This window comes from Gymnodraco acuticeps, unplaced genomic scaffold, assembly GCF_902827175.1.
Source record: "Gymnodraco acuticeps unplaced genomic scaffold, fGymAcu1.1, whole genome shotgun sequence".
Lineage (NCBI taxonomy): Eukaryota > Metazoa > Chordata > Actinopteri > Perciformes > Bathydraconidae > Gymnodraco > Gymnodraco acuticeps.
In genome coordinates, this window is record NW_022991273.1 from 505,882 (window position 1) to 527,371 (window position 21,490).

The window sequence follows — 21,490 nt, forward strand, 5'->3', positions numbered from 1 at the left end:
TTAAGATCAAATGTGTCCGAAATTTAAAAAATAATTTCACAAAAGTTCGAGGTTGAAGAAATGTTGCTGTATGTTATGTTATTTTACTGAAAATGTGTTGAATGTGTTCATGTCTTGCAGTCACCTTAATGCCACTTACAATGTTTCTGAACCTAGCCAATAAAAGCAACATCTCTCAAACATTCAGTTTTCATTATAAGTTATAACTTATTTATTCACATTAACATTTTTTCTGTGAAATACACAACATGGAAATTATTCACATTTTAAATAACATTTGTTTATTTCCATAACCTATTATTTACAGTTCCATCATGGAGACAGAGGGTTTCTCCCAAGCTTGTGACAGGAAGAAAATACTCTAATGTTCCTGGAGCCAGGTTCAAGTCGTGCGGCTCTGTGTTCCTGCAGGGTCGCCGTGGAAACACACACCCTGAATCCTGCAAGATTAGCAAAGTTCTTTTAAAGGGTCATATCCAATTTGATTGGACCACCCCACCTTCTCTCTGGACTTACAATGTTCAACATGGCCACAAATGCAGGACATGAAGCAGTCTGAGGCCTAACAGGTGGATATTGAAGTGAGTGGGGCTTCAGCGGGCCTCAGCTCTGCAGCTCTCTGGAGGCCTCTGAGGGGGGAGTGAACACGCTGTCGTGAAGCTTCCTGATGTGCTTCTTCAGGTCGAAGTTGCGGCAGAAGCCTTTCCCACAGGTGTTGCAGGTGAAGGGCTTCTTGTCGTTGTGCGTGTGCATGTGGAAGGTCAGGTTGTACACCTGGTGGAAGGCCTTGTTGCAGATGGAGCACTTGTACTGCTTCTCTCCACTGTGGGTCAGCTTGTGGTTCTTGTAGTTTCCTGGGAAATAAAATAAAGAATAATGAACATGAGAAACACAAGAAGAAGAATGTCTCTGAACTCAACAACAGCTGCAAGTCATGATTTTCACTACTGATTACGTAAGACTGATAATAGTCAAATCATCAGTTTTATGACCAACAATTAAAACATTATATTTCTTAGGGAATAAGAAGAAAATCCCTGATTGATTGAAGAAGTTAGAAGCAGCCGTTTGGTATTTTGATGGTTGGTCTGTGCAATAATATCCCATCAAACAGCTGCAGGGGAAGACGCCACATTCCATGACATGCATTTACATATTCTGTGTGAAGCCCAGATTTAACATTATTTTCTCTGCAGCATATTCCGACAAGCATGGGATAAAAAAGGAGGACAATAGCTAACCGTTTAATTTCTGAGAGATATGAAGGGATATAAGACCATTATGCATCATAAGAAGCCAGCTTTGTTTTCCTGGAAAGCATCTGGAATATTTACATTACATGTTACATGTTACTATTTACACATAACTTGCACGTACTTACTTACTTTTCTCTAAAATCAGGCAGTATTTATTACTTGATTCTGAAACAGAAATAAAGCTGCTCAATGTGTAAAGGGAGGGATCTCCACCATTGACAGATGTTTGAAATAACTAGGACAGAGAGATCACAAGCAGCAGGGGAAAGGGAGCCTGCTGTTTAGCACTTTGAATCCAATAAGAAAGTGAGGATGAGGAGGAGGCCTCTTCTCTCTTGTATTTCCCCCGCCAAGGTCAGCAGAGCATGCTGGAGTTGGAGCCTCTCTCCCCTCTGCTCTGCACAGCCTTCATTAATCACGGGTTTGTATGTCGAAGTCAAGAAGTTGTCAAACTTTGTCAAAATCAAGCGCAGCGACAAGTGCAGAAAACAGCCCGGCTCCACTGCGCGGGGTCTGGCAGCTGACCCAGAGCAAATGCTGCTTCTTGAACAGAGAATTAGTCCGTGTAAAGTGACATGTCCTATTTCCACTGATCGCATCAGGCTCATCGCTTGGCCTGCAATTATTTCCCCTCTCATTACCCTCACAGAGAGCCGAGCGCCAGCATATGCTGCTGCTTCACTCCGGATAATGTTTGTTTCTGCAGCAACAAATCTCAATTGAGGATTCCTTCACAGGAAACACCTGCCAACCAATCCTGTTCCCTCACGCATAATTAAATGCAGTGAAATTAATGCACAATACAACATTGTTTTAAATTATAACTACGGCTGTGCAATAACAATAAATACATATAACCGATAGCCTACATCATACAAATGCCACCAAACAACACATTTATAGGAATTATTTGAACACTTGGAGACAAAAAAAAGAAGGGACAGTGCAGGAAGTCCTGCTCTGTCTAATGCGTCTCCTTTCAAATGAATTCACCTGTTCACACTGACTGCAGGAATGTGTTATAGCAGAAATATAGGCCTACTCAACATGTGTAGCCTATCATACATCATCTCAAACCCGTAGATTATTTATATTCCTTTCCAGAATAAACAACAGACACGATGTTTGGCTTTGTTTACAACAAACACCCAATAACCACCGACTGAGTTTCTGAATATTTTTAAGGACCAACTCCAAGGACTAAAATAAACGAAGAGAAAAAAGAAAAAGAAAAGCTCGCCTGGAATAATAATAATGATTATATTTGACCTCATGTAGAGCATGTTAAGCTGCCATCAGTGTATGTTCTTACCTTTCTGATGGAAGCCTTTCCCGCAGAACTCACACACGAAGGGCTTGTAGCCCGCGTGGATCCGAACGTGCGTGTTGAGCGTGGAGCTCCTGTTGAACGCCTTCCCGCACTGGTTACATTTATGAGGCTTTTCCTGAACAGGCAGAAATTGAACATAACATCAGTTAGGACAAATACACCTACATATGTCATTTAATTAAAAAGCCAGAACACATGATGTGTGTGAGCTGCCTCTCACCTGTGTGTGTATGATCTTGTGTCTGCACAGCGTGCTGGCCTGCCGGAAGCCTTTGCCGCACACTTTGCACACGAAGGGCCGGGCCCCGGTGTGCACCGGCATGTGCCGGGTCAGGTTGTAGTGAGCGTTAAAAACCTGCAGACACACAAACAGTCAGGAACATTCCGAAATACACACACGTGTTTGCGTAAAATTATCATATTTAAATCTTCTGGATTTTGTATCTGCTGCTTTCGAAATAATATGTTTTATTTATTTTTTATGAGAACCGTTGTTTTAATGGAAAATATTGGTAGCATATTTTATATTTATATTATAATTATATCATTATGTTTTTGTCATCGAGATATTTATTAATACACTTTAAAAATATATATTTCACATAAGAAAGGTAAACAATAAATACATATGTCATAAATCCTTTTTATTATAAAATATAGACCTTCGATATATTTATTTTACACTTTTAAAACTGCGTACCTTTCCACACACTTCACATGTGAAGTTTTTGGGCTTCCCGTCCGCCGCGCTGCTCGCGCCGCTGCCCAGCTTGCTAAGGGGCTTCACCCCGTTCTTCTCCGCGCTCAGGCCGTGGTTCTCCTTCACTATCTGGTCCAGCTGCCCCGGCAGGTGCTCCTTGTGCGGGTACTGAGGGGTGGGCAGCTTTTCGGTCCCCGCCGCGGCCAGTTTGGCGTTCTCCAGCAGCAGCAGTCTGTGGTGCGCCGACAGAGAGGCCTGGGCCTGCGGGCTGGAGAACCAGTGTCCGGCCAGCAGCTCGGACTGCTGGTAAGCAGAGTCCAGGTAGTTGAGATAGTACAGCGAGCCGCCGCTGGGCACGGCCACTGCCTGGTGCAGGACCTGAGGTTTCACCACCCTGCTCCCTGTCAGCAGCGGCTGCTTCATGCCCAGCTCCGATTTGCCACACATGCCGCAATTCCCTTTGCACTGAACGGCTGCGGAACCGCAAAAAGTGCCCCTGAAACTGGCCCTCCACAGCTCCGAGTAGTTCATCAGCGCCTTGGCCTGCAGGTCGTAGCTGAAGGGCTGCAGCGGGATCATGCAGGGGATCGGGGAGCAGAACAGCTTCTTCCCCTCCGCGCGCTCCTCCGCGCTCCCCTTCGGCTCCGAGCTCTTGGACATGATCCGGTCTATGGAGAAGGCGAGACTCTTAGGGGCCACGGAGGGCCCGGTCCTTCCGCAGGACATCACCGTCTCCAGAGAAGCAGAACTCGCCATGTTGTAGTACTTTTTGTTTTGTTAGCAGCAGAGCCAAACTTGGTGAGAAAGTTCCGAAGAGTCCGAGCCGCTGCTCTCCGCCGCGCGTCTTCACTGCACTGAGCTCCCAGCAGAACAGACAGGAGGACACATCAGTTTAATAAGCACCTTGCTGTCACAGTGTCACGCATTAGCATTCAAATGGCCATCCCCCCCGCAACAATAGCATCCAGGGGTGATGGATTAATGCTCATTAACTAGGGCACACAAAATTAACAGGACATTACAGAGCTCGTTAGGGAGAAGAAGAGGGAGAGGAGCGAGAGAGACAAAGTGTTGTGGTCCGGAGAATGCGCAGTGTTAAGTACAGCCGGTGTGTGAGGTTACCTCTGATGGTCAGATGGGTGTGGAGGAGCTGCTCTCTGTCACATGTCGCAGCGCCGCCCCCCCCCCCCCCCCCCCCCCCCCCCCCCAGCGGGTCTGTCTCCTGACATCAGCCGGGGACAGGAGCCGCCCTCAGAAACACATCTGAAAACAGAGAATGATCCTGCGACGGAAATATGAAACAATTCCCCTAAACAACTTCAAATCACGATTGCGCTATGCTGGTTAAACACGCATTATAATCGTCTCCTGCTTTCATTTGCAACTCAGACATCTTTTTATTTTTCACTTGGGGACTCAGGAGAATGCTGCTAATCCTCGGAGATGGGATCCCTCCTTTTCCACGCCGGCTTATATACTTACTTACTATTTGTATAAATTCGAGGACGTCCAATTTCCACCTGTTTAAGAGCAGAGACTCCCTTTGGATCCTATTAAACGTTGTTCCTCCTTCCCTCTATTCAAAAGAAGCAATTTTCCAGAGCGATTCAAGGCTCAACCCAGCGCAGGGAGGAAAAAAAGAAAGACAAAACACAAGCTCTTTCACTGTTAGCCACTAAAGCACTGCGTGAACCTGGTTTTGTGTTTTTTTCCCTTCTTGAAATAGAGGGACGGATTAAAGAGGGAGAGAGGAACAAGAAAAGACTTAGCTGGAACAGAAAGGACAAATGAAAAGAGAGCTTTTTCTCTAAAGAGGCTACAAGACGTTTGCTGGAATCCACAGCTCTGTGTGGGAGTTACACCAGCAGCCGCCTCCAGGCCCTCATCCATTTTACCTGAGGGACCCCCACCAAGTTTCTTTTGGGGTTGGTGGGGGGGGAACTGGCAATATGAAGAAAAATAATATCTGTCCTGATGTGTGTTATTTAATTGAACAGTGGTGTAACATCATTTATTTACTGCATTTTGAGATAGTAGTACTTTCCTTGAGTATTTGAATTGTTTGCTACTTTGTATTTCTACCGCACTATAATTCAGAGGTGAATAGTATACTTAATAATAATAATAATAATAGTTCATTTATTTTATATAGGTCGCCATACAAACACATAAAAAACAAGATACACAATACATAACACCAGCATAAGAGACATCAACAAGACAATGCAGTTTATAAATCAATCAAATAACCAAATCAATAAAAACAGAGGATGTGTGATGGATAATGATCAGGGTGGATATGCGAGTGTGAAGAGATGTGTTTTGAGGCATGATTTGGGAGAGAGTTCCAGATGCTCCACATGTATTTATACCTTTTGTTACTTTGCAGATTGGGACTAATCTGAGATATAATCCACCTCCTGGTAACAACGAACTGCACCTTATTCAGCTGTGATAAACACATTCATATATCAATCATTATAATCAAAATATATAATATATATTATTAGAAAATCTGCATTATGACTACTTTTACTTTTGGTACTTTAAGTATATTTTTATGAGAATACTTTTCTACTTTTACTTGAGTAAGATTTTGAATGCAGGACTTTTATTGTAACATAGTATTCCTATACTCTGGTACTTCTACTTTGACTCAAGTACAATATCTTCTTCCACCTCTGTAGTTGAACTGGTAAAGGTTTTTTATTCAGAGTGTGTAATCATACCAAATTAAGTTGTTTTGCCCTCCAGTATTTCAGACATCTCGTGGTATCTCGATCATTTACATGTGATGTTTTCATCAGCAGACAGATCTAAATGCAGATCAGGCATATGTGAGGGTTTCACAACCAGCTGAACAGAACATATTGACAGTCTGTGATAAGGAAGGGCATCAATGATTCACAGTAAAGGACAACTGATGGCATATTAGTGGATATTAAAGCATGTACCTGTGTTTCAAAGATCAGTCATCAGCAATCAGGAAGAACTACTGTTGGGTTGCCAGGTTGTGAAAGGTCTCTCAGGCTTTACCCTCTTTTTAGAGAGCCCTGCATTCACCAGGAAGACCCATCTCTCCAATGGACCTTCTGGGAAAGTGTTGCAAAGCATCAAAATCCATCTGTTCTTAACATTTAAATTTAAAAATAAATATTCTGTGTTAATGTGTGAGCCCTGACAGGAGGCCTGATCAGGATAAACCCACACACAGGATTCACGGACGACCTTTATTCCAGATCTCTATTGATGAACGCATCATTATCAAAAAGGAAGGCTCAACAACACGTGTTTTTTCTAAAGTGTTAAACCCCCATTTTCCGTTTAAATTGTAAATATAAATACCGTTAAACCTAAATGAGATCTCCACCTGCTTATTTGAAAGTTATTTCTGATGCTGTCTCAAGCTTACTTCTGTCGAAATGACACCATCAGCTGCTTCGGTAACACAGCACGACACATTTAAAAGCATATGGCTTTTTGAACTATTAAACTGGTCCTGAAAAGAAGCCACCGATGATTTGATTGTGTCATTTGAGAAGTCTTTAATGATTTGGGAAACGGCTCACTGCACAAGTGTTCACGCTGCACGACATGGCAGTGCACTACAACAAGAATCACAATTGAGAGCACAAGTTATATAACACTTTTGACATTCCTTGAAACCATAGTTTTGTATATGTCCCATGCTTTATTTGATTTACCAACATGCAGCCTGACATACGTAGCTTGAAGTTGGCAAAACTCTTATAAAAATGCCTGTTCAGTTGAGTTTTAGAGATAAAGCCAGTGTTTGTTGAATTAAGCCACGATTCTGGAAGTTATTTTCCTATTTCATTTATTCCAAATATGTGTAAATTTTTTCCAGAGCACATAAACATTGTACAAGTGTTGTTTTTGTAAAAACTATAGAGAGATAGTGGAAAAAAGCAACATGTCTTTTGTTCTAAAAGTCAGGTTTAGGGATATCACACAGCACTTAAACCCAGCGCTGAACAACTGCACCATTTTGCTTCTACTTGTAATAACTGGTAATCCATGTTGCTGCAGGAGGAAGGTAATGATTTACCTCCAGCCCTATAGACTTAGTGCTAGACTTAGCCCAGCATGTTGTCGTCTTATAACACTAGTTTTCCTGTTAATAACCTTAAAAAACGTCCCTACTCTGTTTTGTGTTACACCTGCGGCTCAGCATGGAAGGATTAGCCTGTTGTCTTGGAGCCACTCATATGGAAATAGGGCAAACATACTCTAATTTGAGTTTATTCAGACCCAATTGCCGGCTCATCCACACAATAAACATTGATCCTAATGCTGTCAGCCTGGCCCCTCCATTCAGCTCTAACTGCAATTAGCTCAGGCATTGATTGAAGGGACTCTTGCTTCTTGCCTGCAGGCATTCAGGGTCACACACACTGGCTGAACGTGGCTAACCTGATTCCTCACAACGTTAGGAATTCCTTTTTTTCAAGCTTTTATGTTTTTATGAACAATAACACAATACATGTGTTACCTTACTGTTGGAACAGGAGTTTTCATTGATCGATCCACAGAGGGGACTTTCTTACACTTTCTTACAGTCCTCTCTTTTTTGTTTAGCTCTCTTTCAATTCTTAAACACTTTAGTCCGTTTCAGGCTTGCAGGAAAAGCCTAATCAGCAACACATGAAAGGGGTACCTACAGTATAAACATGTATGGTTTTAACCATGTAATGAAACCAAAGAAATGCAACCCTTTGAAGGGTTGCAACAAAGAAGATACAATTGTCTATTATAACAAATATTTCAGTTAACCTTAACAATAAATTCATTTGAAGTAATTCAACGTGTAACCCCACTCTATTCCCTACATGATGATGGTATTCTTTATTAAAACACTAAACTAAACCAGCTTCACAAAATGAATTCTCATCATAATGTCCAAATGACTTTCCGAATCCTTCAACCACATCTCTTGTTCCAACACCTTCTTACTGCTAATTCCTCAGTCGTCATGGAAATGTGTCATCATGTGACCTAAGTATGATATTTATGTCATGTGATGTTAACAGGTTGTGAAAGCGGTGAGGGATCAGAACCTCCTTTTCTGTTACAGTTTTCTGCAAGATCTTATTGTGTTGCTGCTATGACACCTGCATTTCTGGGATCAGTAAAGGTCCATCTTATTACATGCATTTTGTTTACCATGTCTGCAGTGCACACATTAGTGAATGCAGACCAGACCAGTTGTGACATTGAAACAATGTATCATCCTTGCGTATCCCTGTATTCTCTCCCTCCTGCTCTCCTCAGACATGCACACTCTGAGCTCTCTCTATCTATCAACGTAAGAGGAGGATCTTATGTGTATGGGTTAACAAGTAGACAGCACTGACAACTCAACGGTTTGATGTAGAATTATTCACACATTGCATCTTCTAAATAACTTAGCTTTAGTCAACAGCGCCTGTCATTTTAGAAATGTCTTCATCGTCAGAATAACATTGATATTAAAGTACTTTTGGGCTTAGTGTGTTTTCACTGTATTCTAGGCATCAAGGACCAACATGAAAGAGCTTATGTCATCCTGGACTTTAAAGTTGTTAGCTGTGATGTAATAATATTTAAACTAAATAAATGTACATTTGTTAAGTGGTTCTCTTTCCTATAAAATATGCAGATATCATATTTAAATATATCATTGATTTATCTTCAAACTGGCTTAGCTCTCCGCAGCCTGCCAGCATGTTTGGATGCACACCTCTGTCCCCTGTGTCACATAGAGAACATCAATCATATATTTCTCAATAAGTACAGGCTTCCATGTCAACCTGCTGCTGATGACATAACATGCTGATAATGTGCCCAACTGTAGCCTCACACATCTCAGCACAGGAAATCACAGACAGTTGTCCTCACACTTTCCAGCCGTGGTGACAACTTTCACTGACGTTAAACCTGAGGAAATGAGACGGGAACGTGTGAGCAGGGAAAGTGCTCATTTCATCTCACCACATATTCAACTTCACTTAAACACTTTCTGAGGGAGATTGTAAAAACAATTGTGAGGGTAGATGTTACTGTATGAGCTCCGTATCCAAAACACCCTCGTGTCCTTCTCAGTTTCATTTCCGACTCACTCTGACTGAAAAGCATGATCGCATATGAAGACAGCGACGAGTAAGAATGAACACACAGCAGTGCAAACAGCATTTCAATATATTAACATATAGTCCAGACATTATTTACAATATAATAGACACTGTATGTTTTGCATTTCATTATCATATTTGAATATTAATATTTTGATTTGTTATTGATTACTTCCACTGAGGAGGAATCTGAATGTTACATAACAAACTGCTCGGTGATGGCTGGTGGCTGAGCTGAGATAGACAGGACTGTAGGAGTTGTGAGGACATAGAGATGAACAACTTCTATCTTTGACTACACAATGTGTGTCTATTATTGACACAGCTAAAAGCTCAGCTAGAAAAATAATTGGAATTTTTGTATCTATCTATAAATAATATGTGTCCATGGTAACACAATGAAACTATCTTACTGTGTTAGTGTGAAGGTTAACATCTTCTTTAGTTTAGTTTCTAACAATAGTGAATGATGTCCTTAGTCTCCTGCAGCACTTTTATTTTAAATAATTCCAAGGTAACATTGCATTGCAAACACAATTGCGTGCCAACATCATCCGTCTGCAGAGTGCCACCTGTGGAGGATCACTGACAGGGTGACGCTCCAACTGGCGAAAAGAAAACAGGACTAGATGTTCTACTAAAGTACTCATTAAAATCAGCATTTTTCAAAAGATCTATATAATGATCTGCCTGTCTAAATGTATGAATACAGTTGAGGTGAGAATCAGTCAGTTCAGCTGCTGAGTCATAGTTCATTGGTTGATAACAGGGTTCCCTAAATATTCATGGTTATCTTTCTCCACCTGTGTGACTAGGCTCACTTTGAGCAGTCGTAGAATCGCTTCATCGGACTCGTATCAAATCAGACGTTGAGTTATTAAACCCGATATTGACAAAGTAAGGTGGTTTTCTATCTGTACAAACTGTAAGTGCTGACCTCATGTCCAACACTCAATGTCAGCGGAAGAAAAGGGAAAGTTTGTGAGGGTGCCAGCGGAGAGGATGTGACATGTTTGTGCTGGGAACAGCAGAACTGACTGTTTCACTGGATTCCTGCGTGAGTCTTTTTGTCAGCCAGGTTTCCGCCCTGAAGCGCTGTGGAGCTTTTTTTCAGCCTGTCATGTCTTCACCTGGCCCTCTGGACCTCTCACCATCCCTGGTTTCCTCTGATTGCTCATCACAATCTCACTCTCCAAACCGACATGTTGACGGTAGCTAGTCAGACTTCATGGTTTGGACTGTTAGGCCATTTAGGAATGTTGTGCCAAAGGCCATGCTTTTTGAATATGTATGATTGTGACCCATTTTATTAATTTCTGCATCACCGGAGGATTGAAGCAGCCCTCCATGATTTCTTCTGCTTTATTCCATTTTAAGTGAGTCAGGTGAGACAAGCTTTGAGTCCTGGGGCAGTCCTGAGGGACAGAGGCAGTCTCGGAGCATCAGTGCATGAAGGCCCAACAGGAGTCAGGTATTGTGTTTGTCAGAGAATATGCAGATGATGCACGCTTGTCCAAGGCTATTCAATCTTTCAAAAACTTTACGGTCCACTGACAGTAGCAGCCGGGGCCTTTTTGGAACCCTGAAGCTGGCAATACTCTCTATTAAGGCATTCTTAAACGTACTGAATATGACATCGGATGTGACATTACTATTATTACCTTTAGTTGCATTTTTCTTCAAGTGAGGTTATATAATATGGTAATACTGACTGATGCAGGACAAGTAATGGTCATGGCAACATATTTGTAACACTTGTATTTGTCAAAGGACGGGTGGCGCAGTGGTCTGTGCATCTGATCATCAGATCAAGGGGTGAAACCCGCCGCTGCTGCGTCTGTAAAGCCGTTGTGTCCTTGGGCAAGACACTTAGCCTGAACTTGCTCCTGTGGGTATTGTCCACAGTGACCATTGCATGTATGATATGTGTGTAATGTGTATTTGTAAAGCGCTTTGAGCATCTGGAAAAGCGCTATAATAAATGTAAGGAATTATTATTATTATTATTAAAGTGTTGCCTACTTTTCTGAACTGAAGCCGGCAGACATGTTGTTTTGTATCAGTGTATACTGCTTCTAACGAACCACGCTGCCTATTCATTTGTCATCCCATGAAATGAAATGTTATACAGCCAATACAATCCTGACCAAGTAGTTAGTGTTTTCCTAACTACTTGGATGAGCGGAAGCATTAACTCTCTACATGTCATATTTGACCTTTGCTGTTGTAATATTTGTGAGGCATTGAAGATATGCATTGTTGAGTGGGTTACATTGATTCCTCTTGATAGTGTTAATCAGTGTCGGCAAAAAGGTGCACATGTGTTGTTTTTTAAACTGCAGTGCATTTCTCCTGATGGAAGAGTTGTGGCAGTACCGAAGGAGTGGCAGACCGGGGTGGTGGTTCCCCTTTTCAAAAAGGGGGATCAGAGGGTGTGTGCCAATTACAGAGGCATCACACTACTCAGCCTCCCCGGGAAAGTTTACTCTAAGGTACTCGAAAGGAGGGTCAGGCCGATTGTCGAACCTCAGATTGAGGAGGAACAATGCGGATTCCGTCCTGGTCGTGGAACGACGGATCGTCTTTTTACTCTCGCAAGGATCCTGGAGGGGGCTTGGGAGTACGCTTATCCGGTCTACATGTGTTTTGTAGACTTGGAGAAGGCGTATGACCGAGTTCCCAGGGAGTTACTGTGGGAGGTGCTGCGGGAGTATGGGGTGAGGGGGTCTCTACTCAGGGCCATCCAATCTCTGTACTCCCAAAGCGAGAGCTGTGTCCGGGTCCTCGGCAGTAAGTCGGACCCATTTCCGGTGAGGGTTGGCGTCCGCCAGGGCTGCGCTTTGTCACCAATCCTGTTTGTAATATACATGGATCGGATTTCGAGGCGTAGTCGTGGGGGAGGGGGTCTGCAGTTCGGTGGACTAAGGATTGCACCACTGCTTTTTGCAGATGATGTGGTTCTAATGGCTTCATCGGTCTGCGACCTTCAGCACTCACTGGATCGGTTCCCAACTGAGTGTGAAGCGGCTGGGATGAGGATCAGCACCTCCAAATCTGAGGCCATGGTTCTCAGCAGGAAACCGATGGACTGTCCACTCCAAGTAGGGAATGAGTCCTTACCCCAAGTGAAGGAGTTCAAGTATCTCGGGGTCTTGTTCTCGAGTGAGGGAACAATGGAGCGTGAGATGGGCCGGAGAATCGGAGCAGCGGGAGCGGTACTGCAGTCGCTTTACCACACTGTTGTGACGAAAAGGGAGCTGAGCCAGAAGGCAAAGCTCTCTGTCTACCGGGCCATTTTCGTTCCTACCCTCACCTATGGTCATGAAGGATGGGTCATGACCGAAAGAACGAGATCGCGGATACAAGCGGCCGAGATGGGTTTTCTCCGCAGGGTGGCTGGTGTCTCCCTTAGGGATAAGGTGAGAAGTTCAGTCATCCGGGAGGGACTCGGAGTTGAACCGCTCCTCCTTCGCGTCGAAAGGAGCCAGTTGAGGTGGTTCGGGCACCTAGTTAGGATGCCACCTGGGCGCCTCCCTAGGGAGGTGTTCCCGGCACGTCCAGCTGGGAAGAGACCAAGGGGTAGACCTAGGACCAGGTGGAGGGATTATATCTCTTCGCTGGCCTGGGAGCACCTTGGGATCCCCCAGTCAGAACTGGTTGATGTGGCCAGGGAAAATAAAGTTTGGGGCTCTCTGCTGGAACTGCTACCCCCGTGACCCGACCACGGATAAGCGGGAGAAGATGGATGGATGGAAGAGTTTTGGGCTGTTGTAATGCGTTTGCACCTTTTTGCCGCTGTAGTTTATGATTGGACAGATGAGCATTACAAATGTTTTTGAATTGGGGAAATCTTCTTCCAACTCAAAGTCTAAAAGTGGCCAACACCTGCCCTAAGTTCAACAATCCCTCTACAGAACAGTGAGAATGATGGAGCTGTGCGATGAGTGTGAGTGAGAGAGGACACATCACCATGGAAGGGTTTTACATTAAAGTTACAATTATTTTATTTATATAATTGAAAGAAGACAATCAGAAAGTCCTCATATCTTGTTTGTTTCTTTCAGGAATCATTCCTATCACCTCAAACTCTCCTTCAGTCAGTGTATTTACCGGCACAACAACATGCATTATTGTGTTCCTCAAACAGCATTAGTTTCACAAATGTAGAGTGAGTCACACTGCTTTATAGTCTAAAGAGCAGCTTACACAATTCCATTAGCAAGAACATGTTGAGTGACTCCACACAAAGCCAGAGTGTGTTAGTGGTACCTGTATTAACCAGGTGAGTGAGAGCTGTGTTGCACAGTGTAATGAGCTGAACATCACGTCATCTGAGGGGAGAGTTAGCTTCACTATAATGAATCATCTGGTTGGAACTTCCTCAAAAGAACACTTATTGCCAAATGAAAGTGACAAAGGTGTTGGATGAAAGCTTAAAGTCAAAACAACCACTTAAACACTGAGTATTAAAAAAATATATGATATTTGTGACAGAAATGTATGTCTTATAAAAAATATATATATCAAGACTCTCACTGAAGATTATTAAATGACTACAATTTTGACTTTGACTTATACTCATGATATGGTAACACAATGGTTAAGTTTCTGCAGCTAAAATTACTTAGTCAAGGTAACCAAAGAAAGACATTGCTAAATACACTACATTACTCTACTTAGTTAAATTACTTACTTGATCAGCCTTGTGAAAAATTCCAAAAACCCAAAGACATTTTATTAACTGTCATACATAATAATAATAATAATGATCAATAATGTATTGATAAGAAACTTAAAAATACATGGCATTACAGCTATGATAGATACTCACTGTAATTGCACTTTTTTCACAAAAACGAAATGCAATCAATGTAGGACAACAATATACTGTATTTCAATTCATTATTCAAGTAATTCACAAACAACTCAAATGTCCAATAAAATCATCAGCCTTACAAAAAGTTGACACCTTAATTACAACACTCAAATAAACACCTGAATTATCTTTATTTGTCATGTATGGATATTATCAAAGTGGTTAGGGTTGAAGCTGTGGGAAAACATGTGGTAAAAAGAAAGAGTTGTGCATGATGTGAAGGGGAGGATTAGCTCCAGACGTCCCTCTGATAATAACAGTGACCTCATACCAATACGGTTTACACGCTGCAGCAGACTGTGTAATATTCAGCCCTGAGGTATCACAATCTGTCCTTGTGTCTTGCCCGAACATTGACTGAGATTACGTTAAACTGTAAGCTACTCTTTTTATGGAAAAGATCTCAAATTAATCAGTGGGCTTGTTGTCCCCTCTTAAGGCCGCGATAAGAAGGTTTTGGAGCATGGGGAGGGAAACATAAGAGGCTTTGGGGGCTGCTTTTATTAAAAGGATCTGACATCTACCTGCCCTCTCAAATGGCAGGCAATTTTGACATTTCTAGCACGCAAAGCAGCCACACAGAAATAATAATCACCACAACTGCTGGGCTGAGGGCCGGCTCTGATGGTGGAGGTAGTTTACCTTAAAGGACACTCTGAAAATATCTTAAATGAAATGCCTCTTCACAACAAATCACAGAGCAATTTATCTGGCAGCTTTAATGTCTTCACATGGGCTGATTTCTCTCTTCATCTTTTCATTTTCCTGTTGTCATATTCCACACGTATCATGTCGGAGACGGCTTGATGGACTCAATGTGTCGGAACGGCTTCTTCTCACACCCGTATCACTGCAGGACTCCCGCAGCACAGACAGTAAATACTAGGCCAGTTCTCACTGTGACGGTCAGTTGGAGATTCTTTTTATTTTCATACAGTTATCGTTTCCCATTCCCCCACTTGATTGGAGCTTAAAAGCCAAAGCAGCTCAGATCGTGCCAGCATAAATCTCCGGGCCCATTAATCCGCCCTGGTGTCGTCTCGCACACAGAACTGCCCAATCATGTCTGGATATTCGTGTGGAAATTAAATGAATGATACACCGAGGAAGCTCACCGGCACTGCAGATTGAATGTAAAAGTAGGTGGGGGGGCTTTGTGTGTATGTGCTTATTCTTATGTGTGCAGGATATGAATGAATTGCTTCTGTTCAGTTATGAGCATGTGAGGTCACATTCATAACGGCCTTTCTGCCTTTATTTCTGAGGATGAATTACTGGGTCTGAGTAACATAATGTTGAATGATACTTTAACAGGGCACTGACTGAATAATGCCTACAAATAGTTTAGAACCTTTGAAATGTTTAGAAATGTATTTCAACTATTCACAGGATATCAATATAAAAATATCAGTAAAATCTTATAATATTTCCCTGTGTCTAGTGTGGTGAGTCTTGACTTCAAATGTCCAATGAAAATAAATGCTAATCTAATACTTATACTTTATACAAATATAAATCTAAACATGCTAAACATTCTTACAGTAAAATACCTTCATCGTTTAGTGAAATACTGCTAATCCCCCCCATATTCAAAAGTACATACCTATATTAGTGGATGCAAGTATAAAAATACAATTTTAATTTGTGATTATTTCACTTAAATTAAATATATTTATTGAAGGGATGCAATTCAAACATGTACAGTAAAATAAATAGTTTTCCATATCACGTCAATAGGAATCATATTCTCCTGTTATATTTTGGGAGTTATTCTCTGGAGATTTGCGCATCGATCCCTTTTCTTCTACTCCAGACAGAACAAATATTTCCCCAAATTCTCACATAATCTAGAATGTATCAAACCACAAAGCAAAACGGCAATCTCTACAGTTCTCTCCAGTACGTCAAAAATAACTATATAATCATAAACCTTTTATTTGCATTAGTATCATCTAGGGAGGAATAAGACATTCACTAGCAGTTGGATTTACCTAATTTGCTCCTCTGCTGTATAAAATATGTGTTTTTCTTTATTCTTCTGAGAAGGATTTGTTTTGCGCCTTCTGTAACATAATTAAAAAATATCCTGTCTTCTTTTAATTTGGGACAATATTATATCTTCTAATAATCCTGCGACTTTAGTCTTCTTGATTTGATTTTTCGGTCATTGCTGATTTGATCTGCGGCAATTCTTCCAATCTCCTTTTGGAAGATAATATCAACTCTTAAGATGACTGATGCTTTAATCCGCAGCATTAATCTCAGACTCTCTTTCTTAAAGCCCCCGTCACACTGTCCTGAAATTGACACCAGATGGACACACGAATATGGAATTGTGAATTTCGCACGGAGATGGCCCCGAAGTTGGTCAACAGCCAAGCAACAACCGAAGCAAGTACGATGCCTACAGAAGGTCACACGATGGCACCCGAACCACACAGGAAAATATGGTCGTAGACTTTACTGATGATTTAGAATGTATCCAGACTCAACGTAAGAGCTTGTGCCTCTTCGGGGGGTGCTAACATTTAAACATACACTTTATTCTTTACTTTATCCGTCTTTATATGTAGATTAGAAGATATTACTTATCTCTGTCATGTTGTTTCCATAGTAACAACAACTTCCTGTCAACAGCGTAAACTCGCCTTCAAAATAAAAGCATCTAAATAAAACAGGAAGTGAACCTAAATTACATTTAAGACATACAACTGCAACGAAAGTAACAAAAACAATGTAATATCCTTTTCAGTTTCACAGAACACAAATTGGGTTGTTTACATAATATGTTTACACGATTTTGTTGTTAAATAAATGCAATCTCGATGTCATCGTACTCTAATACGATGGCTACACGATGGCATTGCGAGGGCTTCACGTAGTCGTGTTGCCTTCCTAAGACAATCGGGCAGCTTCTTGTTTCCTTCGTATTGTCTTCGTGAGGCGAAAAATGCCCGATGATCACACGAAGATGACACGATTTGACAAGATGCCCTCACGCTGGCCTTACGAAGGGCAAAATTGACACAAGAATTCAACACGAAAATGAACCTTCGTATGGTTCTTCGGGAATTTTTTGGCAAGCCAAAGATTTTGCCATCGCTCACGAAGTTGCTGCCGGAGCCTGAGAAACTCCACCGGCGGTCATATGATGGCTTTAGATGCTCTCACGAATGGCCCGATGTTGTTACGATCAGAGCTGAATTTGAACATTTGACAGGGGCTTGAAGACCCTGTCAAATCGTGTCATCTTCGTCTGGTGCCATCGGGCATTTTTCGCCTCACGAAGACAACACGAAGGAAACAAGAAGCTGCCCGATTGTCTTAGGAATGTAATTTAGGTTAACTTCCTGTTTAATTTAGATGCTTTTATTTTGAAGGCGAGTTTACGCTGTTGACAGGAAGTTGTTGTTGCTATGGAAACAACATGACAGAGATAAGTAATATCTTCTAATCTACATATAAAGACGGAGAAAGTAAAGAATAAAGTGTATGTTTAAATGTTAGCACCCCCCGAAGAGGCACAAGCTCTTACGTTGAGTCTGGATACATTCTAAATCATCAGTAAAGTCTACGACCATATTTTCCTGTGTGGTTTGGGTGCCATCGTGTGGCCTTCTGTAGGCATCGTACTTGCTTCGGCTGTTGCTTGGCTGTTGACCAACTTCGGGGCCATCTTCGTGCGAAATTCACAATTCCATATTCGTGTGTCCATCTGGTGTCAATTTCAGGACAGTGTGACGCAGGCTTAAGAAAATGCTGCTGTGGGGGAGGGAAGGAGGCCAAGGATTAACAAATATGCATTTTTTGCAGTCTGCTGATCATGTCCACTCTAAATGGTCAGCCAAATAGAAATAGTAAAAGTAACTAACAGGAGTTGAAAGTAAATGTATTACTTATTTAGACGTTTTAACCAATCTATGTCCACACAAAAACACTGAAAAGTTGACTTAAATTAAATCTATTATATCAATAGATTTCACATAACTGTATTAGGTTAGTTGAAAGCAATAATATTGAGTTGAACCTAATATTATTTATTTAAACTTGATATTATTGCTTTCAACTAACCTAATACATTTATGTGAAATCAGTTGACATAATACATTTGATTAAAAGTCAACGTTTGAGTGTTTTCACTGAAGGTTTCTGCTGATTTCTGTCCTGAATACACATTCAACCACTTAAATGATAGCAACAGTAATGAATGAGGCGACATGTTCTTTCCACATTCACCTTTATTTGAATTTTCATCGACTGAGGGGCTCTTCTAGAAGGCAGAAGCATGAGCCCACAGGTAACTTCACACATGAAGCAAAACACTGAAGGGAGTGAACCCGGAGACATGCGGCGCACAGGAGGACGCACAGTTTAGGAGCACAATATAGAAAACAAGAGAAATGACAGGCACACTTCACTTCCCATAATCCCTTTCAACATTTTGGAGTAGCCCCGTCATTCATTCTGGAATGAAGTGCAGGTCACATACAAGACAGATGGCAACTCTATTACTTAAATAACATTAGATACAAATAAAGCATTTGTTTTGAAATTGAAAATGTGAAAAACAGGTCTATTGGTGTGACAAAACCAAACAATATATATTGCCTTGTTAACTAATTTAAACAGAATGAAGATGGTGACAGGTGTTAGGTTGATGGGAAGAAAAAGTACCAACGTTTGAAGAAGTGAGACCACAAGACGTGTTTACTTTAACAACACAATGCAACTTGTGTTGGGAGATTTATATTTGAGCAGTTTGACACCAAATGAAATGAGTAACAAAGCATAACTTTCTTTGTTGAGGATACATGCACACTTCTCACTCTGGAAAGGAAGAACAGACCTCTCCTCTTTGATTCAAAATCCTCTTTTTAATTTAACTCCAAAACACACAGATAATTCCCCATACATATTTAACACTTTCATTTAACTATGTGCATTCCATTTATTCTGTGTGTACACTTTCATCTCTCATGCAAATAATCTTGATGTGCTTAACGGTTGATAAAATGGCATTTAGCTGCTTGGTTCAAACTGATGTCTTACATACTTGTCCCAACTTTGCAGATTCATCTGGTGATGTTGATTTAGGGTATTTATTTAAATGTTTTGTCAAAAATATGTTCTTGCCTTTATGATGTCAGACCTAGAGATGGCAATTTGTTCAGAATCAGTTGTCCATCCTTCTGCCAAATACTTTGAAATATATTTGAAATGGATCAATCACAATATGTTTGACCATAAAGAGTTCATCATCCATTTGTTGGCAGGTTTAAAAAACACAGAAACCTGGTTCATTATCTCACTTTGAACCACCATAGATGAACCTGGATCATTTGACTGTTTCATACTGTAAGAGTGCTCTATGTACCTTCAACAACAAGCAACAGGAAGGCTACCATACAAGGACTGTAGATAATATAAGTGGCACAACATGAAGGAACTACACCATGTGTTGATGTTTTGCCAGATGAACTGCATGTAAATGCAGCATACTGCCACTCTTTATTATCCTAATTATAAGGCGGCTTTGCATGCAGGGCACATTTGCCCATGTCTCACACTCCTGTCACATTTTTGCTCTGTTTGGGGTATCCTGGAAACTACAGTAATTTTCTCACATTTCAGTTTTAGTTCTGAGGAATAACAGCTTGATGAGCCTACAGAGATAGTTTCTAAACAGCCGTGCGTGTCACAGGTGTTTATGGACACAAATGGTGTTTTTCTTGTATAAAGTCAGACAGAACTGTGGAACCATTACATGAATGAAAAACTGAAACAGCAAATAATCATGGAGCTCATGGAAAGGCTGTTTGGATTCCTAGGCAGTATGCTGCTCACCCTCTTTTCTTATAGTTTTCAGGACCTTTGATTTAGTTAACATTGTCCTCTTCGTCACTGTCCTTCATTGAAACGCCTTGCATCCCCCCCTCCCTCACTGAGGCCGTGGCCTCTTCCAAGGTCAGCCGGTTCCTCACTGTGTCATACATCTTACTGTTCAGCGTGGAGTCCAGCACCCCTTGAAGACGAAAGTCACGGTACTTTTTCTATCACAAACAAAACAATCAGAAAGATTCACCGCATCAGAAAAGCAATGCATGGTAATATTTTATTTAACTGGTGTATCAATTTGTTTGTATACTAAATGATTTGAATCAGGAAATATAAACAGATCAAGCCTGAAGAAGGACAGAACTGGGAAGACCCTGAAACTGCACACAATTAAAAAAACTATGGTTGAGATTTAAAGAAATTATTGCTATATCCGGACAACATTTACAAGATATATTTGATTGATTGTTGATCAAAAAGAAACAATTAATACCTCCTAATAAAGAATTAAAATAAAAATGCTCTCTGTCTCAAAGTCAAGAGGCCCTATTATGCTTTTTGGGGTTTTCCTTTTGTGTTCTATGGGATTTTACGTAAATGGTCTGCAAAGGCAAAAGTCCCAAAGTTCACGACAGGGAGATTCTCTCACATAAACTCCCCCCCTGCTTGAAACGCCTCTAATGGACTCCTTATCTTCTTCCGTAACTTTGTTGGGACCTTTATTTGGAAATGCTTATGGACTACCAAAGGAAAAGGAGTTGAGAAACAACTAGCTGAAATACATTTGTACCACTTTTCCACAGGACTGCTTCCTAAACCACGCACAGTTCACGGTCGATTGGATAGTTCCCACTTTGTTATGTGGAGCTGTTTTGGAAGTTGAGTTGCAAACACAGCACTAGCCTCAGCCATGTTGCTAGCTAACGCTATTAAGATACAACTATTTTGTTTATAGACTGTATGCCCACCAACAATACCTACAATTGTGTAGAAATATAGAGATCTTTATTTTTAGTTCACAACACGCTGAAACGTGTTCAAGTGTTGAGGTGTGTTTATGAAGTTCTAATATTACGGTCGTTATCAGCTTTAGCTTGGCTGTATTGCCAGTTAGCTGGATTAAAACTATCTCTGGTCCCTGTAAGTGTTAATGTCAATCTGGTGATTAAAAGTCACATTTTGTGAATGTATAATGTCTGAAACTAAATTATGATATAGCTTCTACTGGGGGTTTAAGTGTGGAGCTTTTGGAAGTTAAGTTGCAAACACAGTGGAGCACGCTCGTGAGCTGTTAGTTTGCCGGAGCCTCACAGCAGGGTCATTGCATTTGCACATTCGATGTATTGCGCCGCATTTGCGCAT

The 21,490-nt window shown here is 41.3% G+C and overlaps 2 protein-coding genes across 5 annotated transcripts in view; both read right to left on the reverse strand.

Moving 5' to 3' along the window:
- Positions 1-88: 88 nt before the first annotated feature.
- Positions 89-4,395, reverse strand: fezf2 (FEZ family zinc finger 2). Its single transcript, XM_034239842.1, has 4 exons — positions 3,287-4,395; positions 2,807-2,941; positions 2,569-2,701; positions 89-854 (listed from the first exon to the last, which is right to left on the reverse strand). The coding sequence occupies exons 1-4, from the start codon at positions 4,040-4,042 to the stop codon at positions 604-606; spliced, it is 1,275 nt and encodes a 424-aa protein (XP_034095733.1). The 5' UTR covers positions 4,043-4,395; the 3' UTR covers positions 89-603.
- Positions 4,396-18,513: 14,118 nt separating this feature from the next.
- Positions 18,514-21,490, reverse strand: part of cadpsa (Ca2+-dependent activator protein for secretion a) — a 235,858-nt gene continuing 232,881 nt past the window's right edge. For all 4 annotated transcript variants that reach the window (XM_034239849.1, XM_034239848.1, XM_034239847.1 and 1 more), the window contains one exon: positions 18,514-20,343. In XM_034239849.1, coding sequence (XP_034095740.1) covers positions 20,170-20,343 — 174 coding nt within the window. In that variant the 3' untranslated portion in view covers positions 18,514-20,169. The remainder of the gene's footprint in view (positions 20,344-21,490) is intronic.

What these genes read in the sequence shown, in the direction of transcription:
- fezf2 (XM_034239842.1), bottom strand. Translation starts at nt 4,042, where the DNA reads ATGGCGAGTTCTGCTTCTCTGGAGACGGTGATGTCCTGCGGAAGGACC. An exon ending in ACAAGATCATACACACACAG is followed by an intron (nt 2,702 to 2,806) that starts GTGAGAGGCAGC and finishes CTGCCTGTTCAG; the next exon opens with GAAAAGCCTCATAAATGTAA. An exon ending in GAAAGGCTTCCATCAGAAAG is followed by an intron (nt 855 to 2,568) that starts GTAAGAACATAC and finishes TTTATTTCCCAG; the next exon opens with GAAACTACAAGAACCACAAG.